Source organism: Typopeltis vanoorti, chromosome 23 (assembly GCF_054136105.1).
Source record: "Typopeltis vanoorti isolate ZY-2024b chromosome 23, IOZ_Tvanoo_1.0, whole genome shotgun sequence".
In the NCBI taxonomy this organism is placed as follows: Eukaryota; Metazoa; Arthropoda; class Arachnida; order Uropygi; family Thelyphonidae; genus Typopeltis; species Typopeltis vanoorti.
In genome coordinates this window covers 93,084,978-93,101,244 of record NC_143571.1, presented here as the reverse complement: position 1 = coordinate 93,101,244, position 16,267 = coordinate 93,084,978, and the positions used below count along the sequence as shown (strand labels likewise).

General features: G+C 34.6%; 1 protein-coding gene across 1 annotated transcript in view; it reads left to right on the top strand.

Annotated features, from left to right (window-relative positions):
* deltaCOP (coatomer subunit delta) overlaps window positions 1-16,267 on the top strand; it is a 165,896-nt gene that overhangs the window by 114,376 nt on the left and 35,253 nt on the right. The window contains exon 10 of the mRNA XM_090412650.1: window positions 10,585-10,696. Within this exon, the coding sequence (XP_090268776.1) occupies window positions 10,585-10,696 (112 nt within the window). The remainder of the gene's footprint in view (window positions 1-10,584; window positions 10,697-16,267) is intronic.

The following is a 16,267-nucleotide window of genomic DNA, read 5'->3' as shown; positions in this document are numbered from 1 at the left end:
GCTATTTGCATTTTTGTAAACTTAGATGAAAGTGAAGAATGTGAGTTCAGTGCACAGAAGGGGGAAAAAATGGATTATCTGTGAGACAACTAAAGTAATCTGGACAGAACTGCTCTCATCGACATGAAGAATTTGTACAGTTTTTGTTTTAATCTCTCAAATGAGAGAAATGCTTTGTGGAGCTGCTTTAGGGTCAAAGCTAGATAACTGGGAGAAAACAATCACAATAGCTAAAGGAACCAACTGGAGTTTTTCCGAAATTATTATCCAAAATGAACATTACTGATGTTCATTTTGGAAATTTTGGGGTAAACATTTTGGATAAGAAATAAATGAGGATAGGCTAGCAATCTGGAACTTACCCAACTTATTCATATTCTATTATTGGGTTAAACAAAATGATGAAATTTCATGCCAGCTAAGCATTTTCCAGTAAACAAGGCTTCTGCTGTCTTTGTCAGGAAACAAGACAAAAAGTGAAAAGTTAGCTACTGTAATAAACACTTAGCATCAGAACAGCTGAACATAAGAACCGTCTGCAAACAGAAATGAAACCAGACTGGTAGAAGAACTAGAGAAGTATCACATCAATATGAGTGGATCACTGACATTAGAAACTAAAATAGGTCAGATTCTGCTAAATAACCAATATATGTTATATTTGAGCATTAATGATCAGAGAAGTGAAGCATAACATTCAATGCTAAACCAGAAGAACAAGAAATAAACATTGATAGGAAATTTCAGGTAGAGTGACGTATTTCAGAATGGAGAATTAGACAATAAAACTTATTTGTGCCTGTGATTTTACAGAGGTTCTATAGAAAAATTCCTTTGCACTCACACAGAAGAATTTTTCATATCATTAGAGAAGGCAGCTGACAAAGAAATAGAAGTCCTTGTTGGAGATTTAAACAGCAGAGTAGGAAATCAATACCAGACATACAAAAATGTCTGGAAAATTGAGAAACTTGAATCTTGAAAATTTGCAAACTTTGAAGAATAGGACTGAGCCAATAATAATGGAAAATGCCTGGTAGATTTCAGGTAGGGACATAGATTGATCATCATTAACACCATGTTCCAACAAGATGTGAATAAATTTACATGAAGAAATGACAAGAAATAAAAGTTTTATTGACTATTGTTGCAGATTGTTACACCCTGATAACTTAAGAATGTGAAAATTTCAGTTATCATGATGTAACAAGAGAAGAAATAAAAACCTTGTATAGATAACTAAGTAAGCAAGCTCTTAACAATATCCTAAGCAGATATCGCTAAAAGCCTTTGAAAGTAATGAATACAAAAAATAAAAAGAAAGATAAACATGCTTGTATCCAAGTGAAAAATATAGCTGAAATTGTTTGTTGAACTAAATAAGAAAAAAGAAGGGAATTTTATTACAGTTGTGATATGATAAATAAGGTTAAGTAAAGCAAAGAAGATTAGTCATAGGATTTTGTATGTGAGAGGCTAGTTTTTACACGTGAAATAAGAAATTAAAGATTCGAGTTAATTCTTAGAAAATTTTGGAAAGGGGATTAATTTAGTATAGATGACATAGAGGATAGCTTAAACCAAAGCTCAAGGTCATAATTCCCAAATTGAGACTTTGTCACGTGTCAGTTGTGTACACACGGACTGCATGATGTTTTGGCATTACAAGTGATTACAAGCGGCCATCCCTGGAAGTTACGAAAGGAAACTGTGAGCAAGAGGGTGAGGAGTGGTTTCTTTGCGTGGAGGGTGGTTGAACCGTAGAATGCATTGCCTGATGGAGTGGTGAGAGCGAGAACGGTCAATGAGTTTAAGGAGTGGTATGATAGACTTTGTGTTTCTTAAGGGGGACCTCCCCTCGATGAGTCTTGACAGACTTTATGTTCTTAGGAAGGACCTCCCACGATGAGTCTTTTGACTCCATGGAGGCCTGAATAATAATAATAATAAACTAATTTAATTCATGACAGAGATCTAGTACCTTCCTTGTCAGCAGTGACATCTAGGTTAAAATTCACACATTTCACATAATAAACAGTGTTTAAGTTTAAGTATGATATAAATGAGAGAAAGTGACATGTTTGTTTGAAATATCTTTAAACATAAGGAATGAACTCCTCTAATTCTGTTTACACTTATTCGCTCCCAAACACACATACACACACACATGCTCTATGCCATCTCTCTCTCTCTCTTTGAACAAAATAAATTTGGAGTAGAATGTTTTTATTCTTGAAATATCATAAGATAGTTTTTGTTTAATTGGTTTAATGTCAGACATATGGTGAGCTTATTGGACATATTTCATAGAACCATTGTATATTCCAAGACCTGATATACAGTGCTGTGGTATACCTATATATAATTTTATATATATGTGTGTGTGTGTGTGTGTGTGTGTATTCCTGAGCCTCGGTTGTTATGGTACATTTTAAAAATAGATATTTAATGACTTTAAACCGAGATAAAATATTAAGTTTTAATGAGAATGATACAACTAGTATCATTCACATCAAATAACACAACAACGAAACAAAAAAGACCAAAACTGGTGAGATCTTTCTGAGCAATAAATACAAAATGTTATATTCAGGCAATGACAATCAAGGAAAAGAAGAAGTAGCCATAGTATTCAACACAAAATACGAGGGTAATCTTCTTGAATGGCAGTCATTCTCAAGTAGAGTAATGTGGGCAAATATGAGAATGGGGAACTGGACAATGAGACTTATTTGTGCCTATGGTCCCACAGAAGGTTCTACTAAGGTAGAACCTTCTGAGGAGTTTTTTGAGGCTTTAGAAAAAGCAACTGACACAATGAAAAATGAAAACTTGGTCCTTGTTGGGGATCTAAATAGCAAAGTAGGAAATGATTGTGAGACATACAAAAATATTTTGGGAAAATTTGGAGAAAAGAGCAAAGCTAATAATAATGGCAAATATCTGTTGGATTTCTGCTCGGGACATGGACTGGTTATTACTAACACCATGTTCCAACATAAAAATGTGCACAAATTCACATGGAGAGAAGAGGCTAGGAATAAGAAAAGTCTCATTGACTATGTTATTGTTGATAGTGATGTTTTCTCCCTGGTGCAGGACACCAGAGTGTACAGAGGATTTGAAATTGGAAGTGATCACTATTTAGTCTTGAGCAGGATAAAATTGAATTTAATATTGAAAAGAATAACATGTAAGAAAGTTTTAAAGTGAATAAAAGTTGAGCAACTCTCAGATGTGAACTGTAGACTAAAATACACAAAGATTATTGAAGATAAAATGAAAGAGTTTGAGAACAGGAATCAAACCTTGGAGATTCAGTGGCAAACTCTGAAGAAAGCATTGATTGATTCTGCCAGAGAGGCATGTGGTGAGGTTGTCTGTAAGGATAAAAAAATCAGAACTCCCTGGTGGACACAGGAAGTTAAAGAGGCAGTGAAGGAAAAGAAGAAAGCATATCAAAAGTTCCTGTCAAATAAGTCAGCTTGTGCTCTTAGAGAATATAGAGACAAATGCAAGAATGCTAAACACTGTGTAAAACTAGCTAAACAAAAGTTATGGGAGGACTTTGGCAAGAATATAGAAAATAAATATCAAGAAGGTGGCAAAATATTCTGGAGTTTGTTGAAGAAGCTTAGAAATGGAGGAAAGAGTGCTGTAAAAGGAATTAGAGATGATAAAGGTAACATGAAAATGGGAGAAAAAGATATCCTTGAAGTATGGAGTAATTACTTTGAAAATCTGCTAAATGAAACAAGCAGTGATGACAGCACAGTGCTAAAAAACACTGACCAGGCATGCAGTCAGGAATACATATCCATACTTGAAGTAGAAAAAGCCATCAAAGGCTTGAAATGTGGAACGGCAGCAGGAGTAGATGATATTCGACCAGAAATGCTGAAGTATGGTGGTATAAGAGTCTTACAGTGGCTGCACTGCATAGTTCAGAAAGCCTGGACAGAGGGACAAATCCCCGATGATTGGAGTAGAGCTCTCATAGTACCCATATATAAAAAGGGAAATAAAACTGCATGTGAGAATTACAGAGGTATTTCTCTACTGAGTGTTCCTGACAAGATCTATGCAAGTATACTTGAGAAACGGTTGAGAAGAATTGTGGAAGAAAAGCTTGGTGAAGAACAAGCTGGATTCAGGCCAAATAGAGGCTGTCAGGATCAGATCTTCACTTTACGACAAATAGTCGAGAAAGCATGGGAATATAACAAAGATCTGTATTTAAGTTTTGTCGATTTGGAAAAGGCATATGACAAGGTGCCAAGAGAGAAGCTTTTCATTACGCTGCAGTTATATGGTGTCAATGGGGCATTATATCAAGCAATACTTAGTGTTTATTTGAGTTGTAAGTCAGCAGTTAGAATTGAAGGTAGTACAGGAAGATGGTTTAATGTTAAATCTGGTGTGAGACAAGGATGTACATTATCCCTTCTGTTATTCATTATCTATATGGATCACATTATGAAGGAAAGTGGTATTAAACATGATATCAAAATTGGAGATGTTAATGTCAGCTCTTTGCTTTATGCGGATGATGTTATACTTCTAAATAAATCCGCTACAAGTCTGCAAGATTCTCTGACTAAATTGAATAGCTGTTTTAATAGATATGGTATGAAGGTCAGCAATAAAAAGACAACGACAATGAAAATAAGCAGAATCATTGAAAATGTCAACTGTGTTGTGAATGGAGAACCTGTTGAACAAGTAAAACATTTCAGCTATTTAGGCACGATTTTTACTGAAGATGGTAAATTAAATATAGAAATAGACAACAGAGTCAGCAAAGCTGGTATGGTGGGAAGTCAACTGAATAAATTCATATGGAATAAGAGAGAAATTAGTCGTAACACTAAATTAGCTGTATACAAGACAGTGTTCAAACCAGTTTTAACTTTTGGATCTGAGAGCTGGGTCAGAAGTAAAACACTTGACCAAAGACTAGAGACCACAGATACGAGAGTCCTGAGAAAGATTATAGGCATGAACAGATGGCATCAATGGCAATATCATATTAAAAACGAGGATATTAGGAAAGAACTTGACATTGTCAGCATCCAGGAATGTGTTAGCAGAGCTAATCTCAGGTGGTATGGTCACTTAAACAGAATGGGCGAGGAAAGATTAGCAAAACAAGTGTTCTCTGCCAAGTTGGCAGCAAAATGACCCAGAGGAAGACCAAGATATAGGTGGATTGATACGGTACAAAGTGCTTTAGACGATAGAAATATAAGATCTGATAATGTTGGAGTCTTGACAAGTAACAGACTGATTTGGAGGAAAATTGTAGATAGGAAATTAATAATGATGTAATTTTTTTCATGTAGTACTATCATATCCTGTACACCCCTTGAGGGTACATGGCAGGAATTTGATGATGATGATACAACTAGTTTCAGCCTTTTACAGCCTTCATCAGGTATCCACTAAAGGTAGAACAATAATAAAAAATTGAAGTTACAAAAAACTGAGAATTACAGGCAAAAATGCAATACATAATTGACATAGAAAATGTATTTCTCAATTTGTTCTATCCAACGTGCCATTGGACATACCATAGCAAGTTTTGACATTATTTACTAACGTCCCTGCTGAGGAGGTATTAACATTACTAAAGAACAAATTGTCGAAAAAGATATTTGCTTTATTAAAAGCATTGTATTCAATCTGGCTACTTCAGATATAGGAAATCCATTTACAAACAGAAGCAAGACCTAACAATGGGCAACCCTTTATCCCCGGTTCTAGCAAACATTTTCCTTGAAGATTTTGAAACGAAACACATGTCGTCCTTCTCACTTAAGCCGAAACTTTGGAGACATTATGTTGACGACATTTTCATTATATGGAGTCACAAGCATACATCTCTCATGGATTTTCTTCATCATCTTAACAACCGGAATTCTAATATAAAATTCACTGCCCAACTACAACGAAATAACTGCCTTACGTTCCTGGATGTAATTCTCACACGATGCTCTGATAGATTTAAAGTCTATATACAGAAAACCCACTCATACCAATAGATATCTGCACTGTCAATCTCATTACTTTCCACCACAAAACCTCGGAACTATCTCTACCTTAGGACACAGAGCACGCTGTCTTTTAAATGAACCAGATGAGCTCCAAAAAGAAATTAATCACCTTTCTCTGATCTTTAAACAAAATAGATATTCTGAAAAAACGATTAAGAAATTTCTTATGAATCCTCCTAGGCAGTGTACAATGGAAACTACTAATTTTAAAGGTAGCATCTCCATCCCATACATTAGTTCAGTTTCCAATAAATTGGCTAAAGTCCTTAAGAAATACATCAGGACATTTTTCACTACACTACCTAAAATCCATTCTCTTATAAGCCATCCGAAGACTATTCATTACAACCTAAAATATCCAGGTGTATACATCTTATGGTGCAATTGTAATATTCCTTACTTTGGACAGACTAACAAATCTATTGAACTATGTATAGAAGAACATAAGAGAGACATCTCCTATTAAAGATCACATGCATCAGCACTATCCAGTCGTGGTCTTTCCTCAAACAATCCTCATGATGATCTACAAAGTCACTCAGTTTGCTGGGATAAATCTGAAAACATTTTTCGCTGCAGTGATGAGTTTGAACATTTGAACAGCAATTTAAGTTACATCCCTGATAGCCATACTGCATTTGTTCAATACTGGCATTCTCGAGAACTTACAAGCACGCACGCACGCAACAGACAATGGCGTGTTGGATAGAACAACTTGAAAAATACGTTTTTTTATGTCAATTATGTATTGCATTTTTGCCTGTAATTCTCAGTTTTTTGTAACTTTAATTTTTATTATTGTGTTCTACCTTTAGTGGATACCTGATGAAGGCTGTAAAATTTTGAAACTAGTTGTATCATTCTCATTAAAACTTAATATTTTATCTCAGTTTAAAGTCATTAAATATCTATTTAAAAAAAAATGTGTGTGTGTGTGTATTCCTGAGCTTCTACTCAGTTGTTATGGTACATTTTAAAAATAGATATTTAATGACTTTAAACCGAGATAAAATATTAAGTTTTAATGAAAATGATACAACTAGTTTCAGCCTTCATCAGGTATCCACTAAAGGTAGAACACAATAATAAAAATTGAAGTTACAAAAAACTGAGAATTACAGGCAAAATTGTAATATATAATTGACACAAAAAAAGTTGCATTTTTCAAGTTGTTCTATCCAACGTGCTATTGTTTGTTGTATGCGTGCTTGCAAGTTCTCGTGAACGCCAGTTTTGACAACTGCAGATTGAATGGCTATCAGAGATGTTGTAACTTAAATTGCTGTTCAAATGTTCAGAATTAAGGAGGATTTCCCTGTATTCTACAATTTTTCTTTCGAACGCATCACCATAGCAAAAAATATTTTCTGATTTATCCCAGCAAATGGAGTGATTTTGGAGATCATCATTGGGATTGTTTGAAAAAAGAACATGACTGGACAATGCAGTTACAAAAAAACTTATCTTTTATAGGAGATGTCTCTCTTACGCTCCTCTATATGTTGTTCAATAGATTTGTTGGTTTGTCCAAAATAAGGGATATTGCAATCGCACCATAATTTATATACACCTGGATATTTTAGATTGTGATGAATAGGTTTTGGATGGCTGATAAGAGAACGGATTTTTGGGAGTGTGGTGAAAAACGTCCTAATGTCGTATTTTTTAAGGACCTTACCAATTTGTTAGAGACTGTGCTAATGTATGGGATGGAGATGCTACCTTTAAAATTATTAGTTTCTGTGGTGCACTGCCTAGGAAGATCCAGAAGAAATTTCTTAATTGTTTTTTCGGAGTATCCATTTTGTTTAAAGATAAGAGAGAGGTGATTTCTGTCTTTCTGGAGTTCATCTGGTTCATTCAAAAGAGAGCGTGCTCTGTGTCCTAAGGTAGATATAGTTCCAAGCTTCTGTGGTGGGAAACGATGAGAATGACTATGTAGATATCTATTGGTATGAGTAGGTTTCCTATATATAGAGATTTTTAATCTTTCAGAGCATCGTGTAATCATTACATCCAGGAATGGTAAGGAGGTGTGTGTATATATATATATATATATATATATATATATATATGACATCGAATTTTATTTGCAACATGGTACTGTTCTCTTTAATTTTTAGTTTTATTGAAAGTAATAGTGGAATGGTATCTGATTTGTCACCTAGCAATAAGGGAAGAAAACGGATGATATTAAACATTCAACAGAAAATCACAATTATAAAAAAGATTGAAGGAAGAGTACCCAGATATCAGATTTCAATACTGTGATATTTTAGCAAGAAAGGAAAGTTTTTTTTTTTCATCTGCATCGAATCTTCTAAGATGCTGAGTATGCAAAAGACACTGACAAAACTAAGAACAGAGATTGTTGATGAAGTGATGTGTCAGTGGTATCAGCAGCAGTGAGAAAAGAAAATTCCCATGCTAGGTTGACTAATTAGAGAAAAGACAAAATACTTCCATGAGAAAATAAACATACATTCAAATTACATGTATAATGAGGTTGTATAAGTTCAATAGTATCATGGAATCAGGCACATAGTCGTACATGGAGAGCAGCAGTTGTTGGATTTGGAGGCTGCACTGCAGAAGACTAAAAGCTTTCCAAGAAATGTCATAATGAATGTATACTGCAGATGAAATCATCTTGTCCTGGCAGATGTTGTCCACAGCAATGAACACAACTTGTCAGCCAGATATAAACAGTTAACAGCGGGTTAAAGCTTTTATGCTCAATAATTGAGTGGATATGTATAAGGTTAATGGTTATTCAGAGGTAAAGCAATGCCTTGAGTGAAAACTTTTTTTTTTTAATGCAGAGGAGAGAATGATTGTACTGAGTTTATGCCCAGGGAGAGGCATTTGTTAAGGCTTAAATGCTGAGAAAAACTTATAATAAAAGTTTCATGGAGGAAATGATTAAAAATAGTACTTAATGCTTCCAATAACTGAGATCTATAACTGAAATGAAATACTAGAAGCATTAAATACTATTATTAATTGTTTCCTAGTACTGTTTCACTTCATTAAACATTTATCATGGGCCAAGAGAGACCTTGATGTGAAGGTAATTCCAAGAAGTAAAATCTCATCTTGTCTAGAGATTTGAGTATTGTCAGAGGTAATACTGGAAGAAAAAAGTTATTGTTTGTGAGAAATAAGTTAGAACTATGTTTTGTTGGCACTGAAATTTATAAGATTATCTGAATCCTGTTAAAGAATTGCTTGGAGATCATAATTGAGGGTAGTAGATGTTGATGCTCTGTGGAACCGCATATTGGGTTGGCTGTCAGCTGGAGTAGGTTGTTGTTATACAGAAGGAAGTGGGTAAAAAATAAGAAAGCAGATTACATTACATGTAATCTGTGTCTATTCAGAAAGTTGCAACCCATTTGCATGGAACTGATCAAATGACGGATGCTTATTTAATAGACCTGTTGTACGACTCTGTCAAAAGCATTGGAGGTGACATATCTTCTGAACAGCAGTAGTGGAATCTATATTGGTGGTTATTTTTTGGGCCTTCAAGGTAATGTAGCAGTTGGGATTGATGGTTCTCAAAAAAAAGGTAAGAGAGATTGGGTGGTAGTTTGATTATAGAGATTTATCACCCTTCCTGGGAATGTGTTGAACATAGGTCAGTTCCCAGGCTGTGAGTTCTGGATACCACTGAAATAAGAGTGCATGAAATGGTGACACAGGACAGGAGTCAGTTCTGGAGAACAAACCTTCAGTACAATCACAGGTAATTTGATGTCTAATTTGGACTGGTGAAAGGACAGAAAGAGCATTGAGTATTGATCATTTGGAATGGTTGGGAAGCATTATCAAAATCAGCTATATATGCATTTGAAGTTGAGTATGAAGCCAGAATATCTTTTTTCTCTGAATGATGTTGCAGTAGAGCCATCTGGGTGCAACAGGAATGGAGAAAATGTTGGGCAAACTTTGACTAGTTGTTTTGCCAAGAGACCAGAAGTCTTGGCTACCATTTAGACATGATACCAAGTTTCTTGCTTTTGATTCTTTCAAAATCACTTTTGGATATGTTAATGCCTTCCTTGCAGCTGTTTTGGGCTTTGGTATAAGCAGTAAAAGAAGATTGGGGATTCTTGACAAAAGCCAGTTGAGAGTAAAAAATAAGGATCAATATACTTGATGATTCACTTGTTCAGCCTTGAAGCACATTGAAGCTGAATCCTTATCAATGGATGGAAACTTCATGCCCAAACAGAAATTCAATGCATTTGTTTTTGATTATCTTGCATTATACAAAAGGTAAAGTAACTAATGATGTATTCATTACTGAGTTCTAATTTAGTGGTTCATGTTGTTTAACTAGTGAGTTTTGATGGATTTTTCCTTGAATAATAGGTTGCTTCCTTCCAAATACCATTCTAACCTTTTGTTAAAATTTATTTTTAAACATGAAGAAACTTAATGTCTGTGTTGGTGTTATACAAGTTAATGTAGTATTTTCTCTGTAAAAGTATTTCCTATGAAAGAGTTAACAGATTCTCTCTTTCAGTAAACTGTTGGCCTTCAGAAAATGGAAGTGGTGGATGTGATGTCAACATAGAATATGAACTTGAACAGGATAATCTGGAACTAAATGATGTGCTAATCTCCATTCCAGTACCGTAAGTTTAATTCCTTTAATTTGCTTTAGCATGTGGTTCTTAAGCATTTTTGTCATTGTGAACAATGACAAAAATTAATGACATGCTTGAAACAACAAAAAACAATGATAGTAATGACGTGCATGAAATGTGACAAAAACAATGATAGAATTTAATTTTTAAATTCAAGCAAGCCAAGAAATTAAATTATTAAGTCTTTTCAACTAAAAGTGAGTTAGCTGGTCTCATACAGAGTAGAGGATTTTTTTTCTCCCAGAAACTTGGGTTTTTCATGCCTAAAAATAATCAAACCAGTCCTATGAATGCACACATCTACAGACATAAATACTTACTGTAGGGCAAGGAAGGCAACAGGAAACTACTTTGTTCCTTAATCATTGTTCCCTAGTAAAGTAGTATATTGCTATCCCAACAGCCATAAGGTTGAGGAAAGAGGAAGACTGTGTGACTTACGAAAAGTCTGGTAATTGCAGTAAAGTTAACAATGAATATGCAAAATATAAAGTGTCATTTTAAATCTTTGTATTTACACACTTTATATTTTGCACATCTATTACCTTCGGTGCCTTTACTTCTTTGGTTTCTATGGGCAGGATTTCTGGATTTGGAAAAATAAATAAAATGAAATTATAAAAAAATAAAAGAAATGCATAAAAATAATAATTTAAAAAAAAAAAGAAAAAAAATCCATAATCCACCTGAGGGTACAAGAATAACGTACTAGTTTCATTAAGTTTTATGGGTAGGAGCCATCCACGTTAAATATTTTTTGTTTTTAATAGAACTATTATTCAAACAATGAAGTGTCACTTGCTAACATGGTTTAAAGATGCCAAGAAATTATATTATTGATTTATCCAAGTGTAAGCAAACAAACTGGGTTACTTGTCTATGAAACACAATACCATAGGGAGTCTAAACTTTAAAAAAAAAAATTTAATAAAAATTATTTATTCTTATGAATACGTTTTTAATAATCTTTGTCTGAAGTAGCATTAAGAAAGTTTGAGATTAAAACTATACTCAAGAAAACCTTGATTGATTCCATGGTGGCATACAGTGACATGAGGATAAAAAATCAGAATTCTACATTACTCATTAGAGCCTGTCCTTGAAAAGAAGTGTATTGTAAGTTTCTTAGCAATTAAGTTAGCAGGTGTCCTGAAAGAATTTCTGGAGGCTGTTGAAAAGACTTAGAAATGGAGAGAGGAGTACTATAAAAGGAATTAGAGATAAGAGACAAAACCTGATGATAGACGTATTCTGCATTCTTCAAAGTATTATTAAATGAGAAAAGCAGTGACAGAATGGTTTTTATCAAATATTCAAAAGTAATTCAATAAGTAGGACATGCCGATATTTAGAGATGGGAAAAGTCATCATAAACATGGAAAGACAGCTAAAATATTGATATTTAATCAAAAATGTGCAATTATGGAGTATAAAAGTTTTACACTGCTAATTATGCTACATAATTCAGAAGGTAAGACCACTTATAATCATCAAATTCCTGATACAATGCAAGTTGTGTACAGCATACTAAGAGTACTGAATGATTAAATTTACATCAATATTAATCTCTTATCAACATTTTTTTTTTCTCAAAATTTGACAGTAGTACACTATTGTTAAACCTTATTTAATTCTAGGATACTTCTTACTGCATCAGTTCACCTAGATTTTGGACTTCCTCTAGGTCTTTTCCTGCCATCTTGTCATGAAACACTTGGATCACTATCCTTTCATCTCCCATTCTGTTTAATGACTGTACGAATATCTCAAATCAATTTGAAGATATTAATAATGTAACCATAACATATATCATCATCAATTTCCTGATATGTACTCTCAAGGGTGGGGGGGAGTTACGGAATACTCTAACAGTACTCCATGATTAAGTTTACAATCTCCTGTCAACATTTTTTCCCAATTTGGTCTTCTCTGGGTCTTTTTTTTTTTTTTTTTTTTTTGTGACATTCAAACACCTAATTTGTTAACTTTTCCTTTTCTGTTCTGTTTAAGTGACACCTTAGATTAGTCCTACTCAAATATTCTTAAATGCTAACAGTGTCAAATTCCTTCCTAATAACTTCATTTTTAACATGATGATGCTATTGTTCAGTCATCAAATTTTACTCAGAACTCATTTGTAGAGTCTAGTCTTTATGTGCTTTATTTAACCCACTCTCAATCCTTAAGTTAAAATTGGCTTGAACACTGTCTTCTGTACAACTAGTTTAATATTATGGCTAATTTCTCTCTTATTTCATATAAATTTATTCACTGGACTTCCAACCATATCAGCTTTGTCTAATTCTATTTCCATATTTAATATGCCATTTTCCCTAAAAACTATGCTTAAATAGCTGAAAGATTTTACTTGTTCTATAGTTTTTTTGCATTGAAAATGCATGTGAAGTTTTTTTATATTTATGAATATTTTCATACTGTGGTCTTTTCATTAGTTGAATTTCATGCCAAATTTTTACAACTGTTATTCAAATTAGTTAAAGAATCCTAGAGACTTGCATTGGATTTGTTTAGAGATTTGCACTGGAGTACATCACTGGTATAACATAAAGAGCTAAGTTTAATATTTTTGATTCTAATATCAGGTTTAATGCCACTGTCTTTAATAATGCAATCAATGTAGATGATGAAAAAGACTGGAGATAATATGCCCTTGTCTTACACTTATTTGCAAGGTGTCTTACACCTTGTCTTACACCTTGCCTTTCGCTTCCATGCTTCTTTATCTCTTGCTTCTGTAAGATTCTTGCCCATCCAATCTTTGATGTTGTCTTTCCATTGCAGTCAGGGTCTTCCTCTTCCTCTCTTTCCCTCCACCATCCATTGCAATACTATTCTGGGAAGCTCACCAGTAGAACCCTTCATCAAATGTCCTGCAAACGCTATTTTTCTTCTTTGGATACTAGCTATATGGTCTCTTTTCATTTTGAATCTTTTAAGAATCTCTTCATTGCTCGCTCTTTCAGTCCAGCTGATACAATCCATTTTTCTCAAGCACCACATTTGAAATGTATTCAGTCGGTCACTCATCTCCTTATTGATCATCCAGGACTCACATCCATACGTCCCCACACTCCAGATCATTGTCTTGAGGATTCTTACTTTTAACTGTTTGTTCAGATTTCTGTTTCCTAATATGTGGTATATTTGGGAAAATGCTGCTTTTTTAATTCCGTGCTTAATTTCATAATTAGATCTACTGTCTTCTGTTATCCAACTCCCAAGGTATTCAAAACTTTTTACATTTTCTATTCTTTGTCTGTTCAAAGTGATTTCCTTTCTTTGAAATCTTCATCAGACTACATATTGCTATGTGTAACGTTCCATTTACCCTACATAACTGGAACGTTTTGAGAAGCTTTTTTTCTGGGCACCTTATCATATTCCTTTTCCAGATTTACATAACTTAAGTATGGTCCCTTGTCACATTCCCACAATTTTTGAAGTGTCATAAAGTGAAAATCTGATCTTGACCTGTCAGTCTAACCCAGCTTGTTCTCCAAGTTTCTTGTCCACAATTTTTCTTGGCTTCTTCTCAGATATCATTGTGAACGTTTAGTAGAGAAATTCCTCTGTAATTCATACATTCAGTTTTATTTCCTCCTTTTATATATGGCAAAGCTTTCTGATGAAGCATTCACAACCACTTTTTTTTGGCAACCCATTCTACCCACTCACCATCCACCAAGCAAGTTACACACTTACCCAATTTCCATGAGTGATCCCACATTCTCTCCCTTCCTGTCATGTACTGAAAAAAATCTTCAGTGTGAATCCTATAAATCCTCTTTAACCAGAATTATGCTTTTATGCTTCTGTCATGTCTCCCCTTTTTCACCTGTCAGCTAATTTTTGAAGGCACACAGACTGTCAATCTCTTCTCATAGGTGGCATTCCATAGACCAGCCACAATCTTTGTCCCTCACCTCTGGATTCTCTCCATGACTTCATCTCCGTGGAATTCGCTGTTAGATCTGCATGTAGTCCAGATGTGGCCTTATACAGGGGAACAATAATCTCCTTATCCATGCTTCTCAGTGTGTTTTGCAACAACCAAATAATCTGAAGTTCTCTTTTGGATAACTTTATAATATGCACTCTAAACTTCAACTACCTGTCCATCGTCCCCAAATCCCTTGCATAATTAATTTCTTGCAGTTTAGTTCCATCAGTATAATACACAGCTTGCAATCTCGTTTTCCCAAAGTGCATCACCTTATACTTGGCCACATTAAATAGGTAGCCATTTAACTTTTCCAATACTACTAGTCTGTTTAAGTCTTCCTGCTGCATCTCTACATCACCTTCATTTACCATTGCTCTTCCCAGTTTAGCATCATCAGGAAACAACTGAATATTTCCTATCAAATCATTGATGTACAAATTGCAACAGAGAACCAAGTACTAAGCCTTGTGTACAGCACTGGTCACCTGCCTTCTCTTGGACTCAACTCCTCCATAAGCCATTCTTTGATATCTGTCCATCATCCACCCTGTAATCCAAATCACCAGATTCATATCTATCTCCATTCTTTAATCATAAAACATTTTCTCTTTAAATATAGTCAATGATGTTTTTTTTTATATATCTCTTGTCTGCTCTCCATGTGATTTGTTCACATCTTTATGTTGGAACATGGGGTTAGTAATTACTAGTCCAAATAGTGACAGAAATCCAGCAAGTACTTACCATTATTATTAGCTTGCCCTTTTTCTCTAAAACTTCTATATGTCTGTTGGGATTCATTTCCTACTCTGCTCCTTAGATCTCCAACAAGGATCAGCTTTTCTCTTTTATGTCAGTTACCTTCTCAAATGACTTGAAATATTTCACTTCTTCCTTAGGACAACTTTCTGTGGGTATAGACACAAATAAGTTTCATTATCCATTTCCCCATTTTGAAGTTGGCCCATAATTCTATTTGAAATTACCTTCCAATCAGGAATTTATCTTTGTTTGGTGCTTAATGCTATTATTACTCCTTCCTTTCCTTGATTATTAATGCATGACTGTAACATCTTATGTTTAAAACAGTGAGATCCTACACTATAGTAATCTTTGTATTGTAGGATTGGACATAAGGCCCCAGTTGATTCTTTATATTCCTTAAAGGCTATGTGGAGATATTTCTCCCAGTTATTCTGGCTTTAACCCTTAAACAATCCCATAATCTCCTATATCTACCCTATATATATAAAATGATAAGCCTTTTTATGTCACGTTTTGAAACTTGGGCTACCCTGAGTGTCGAGTCATCAGAATTCAAGGAGAAACAGCCTACCAGTCTGGGACTGGGGGGGGGGGAAGAACTCCCCTTTCGAGTCTTCAAAATTTGTGTCATCAGAATTCAATGAGAACTGCCCTACCAGTCCGAAACATGGGGGGTTGGGCGCCGGGGGGTGCATAACCCCCCCAGTGTGTGTGTGTGTGTGTGTGTGTGTGTGTGTGTGTGTGTGTGTGTGTGTGTGTGTGTGTGTGTGTGTGTGTGTGTGTGTGTGTGTGTGTGTGTCATCATTATCAGCCATTGTCTATCCACTCCA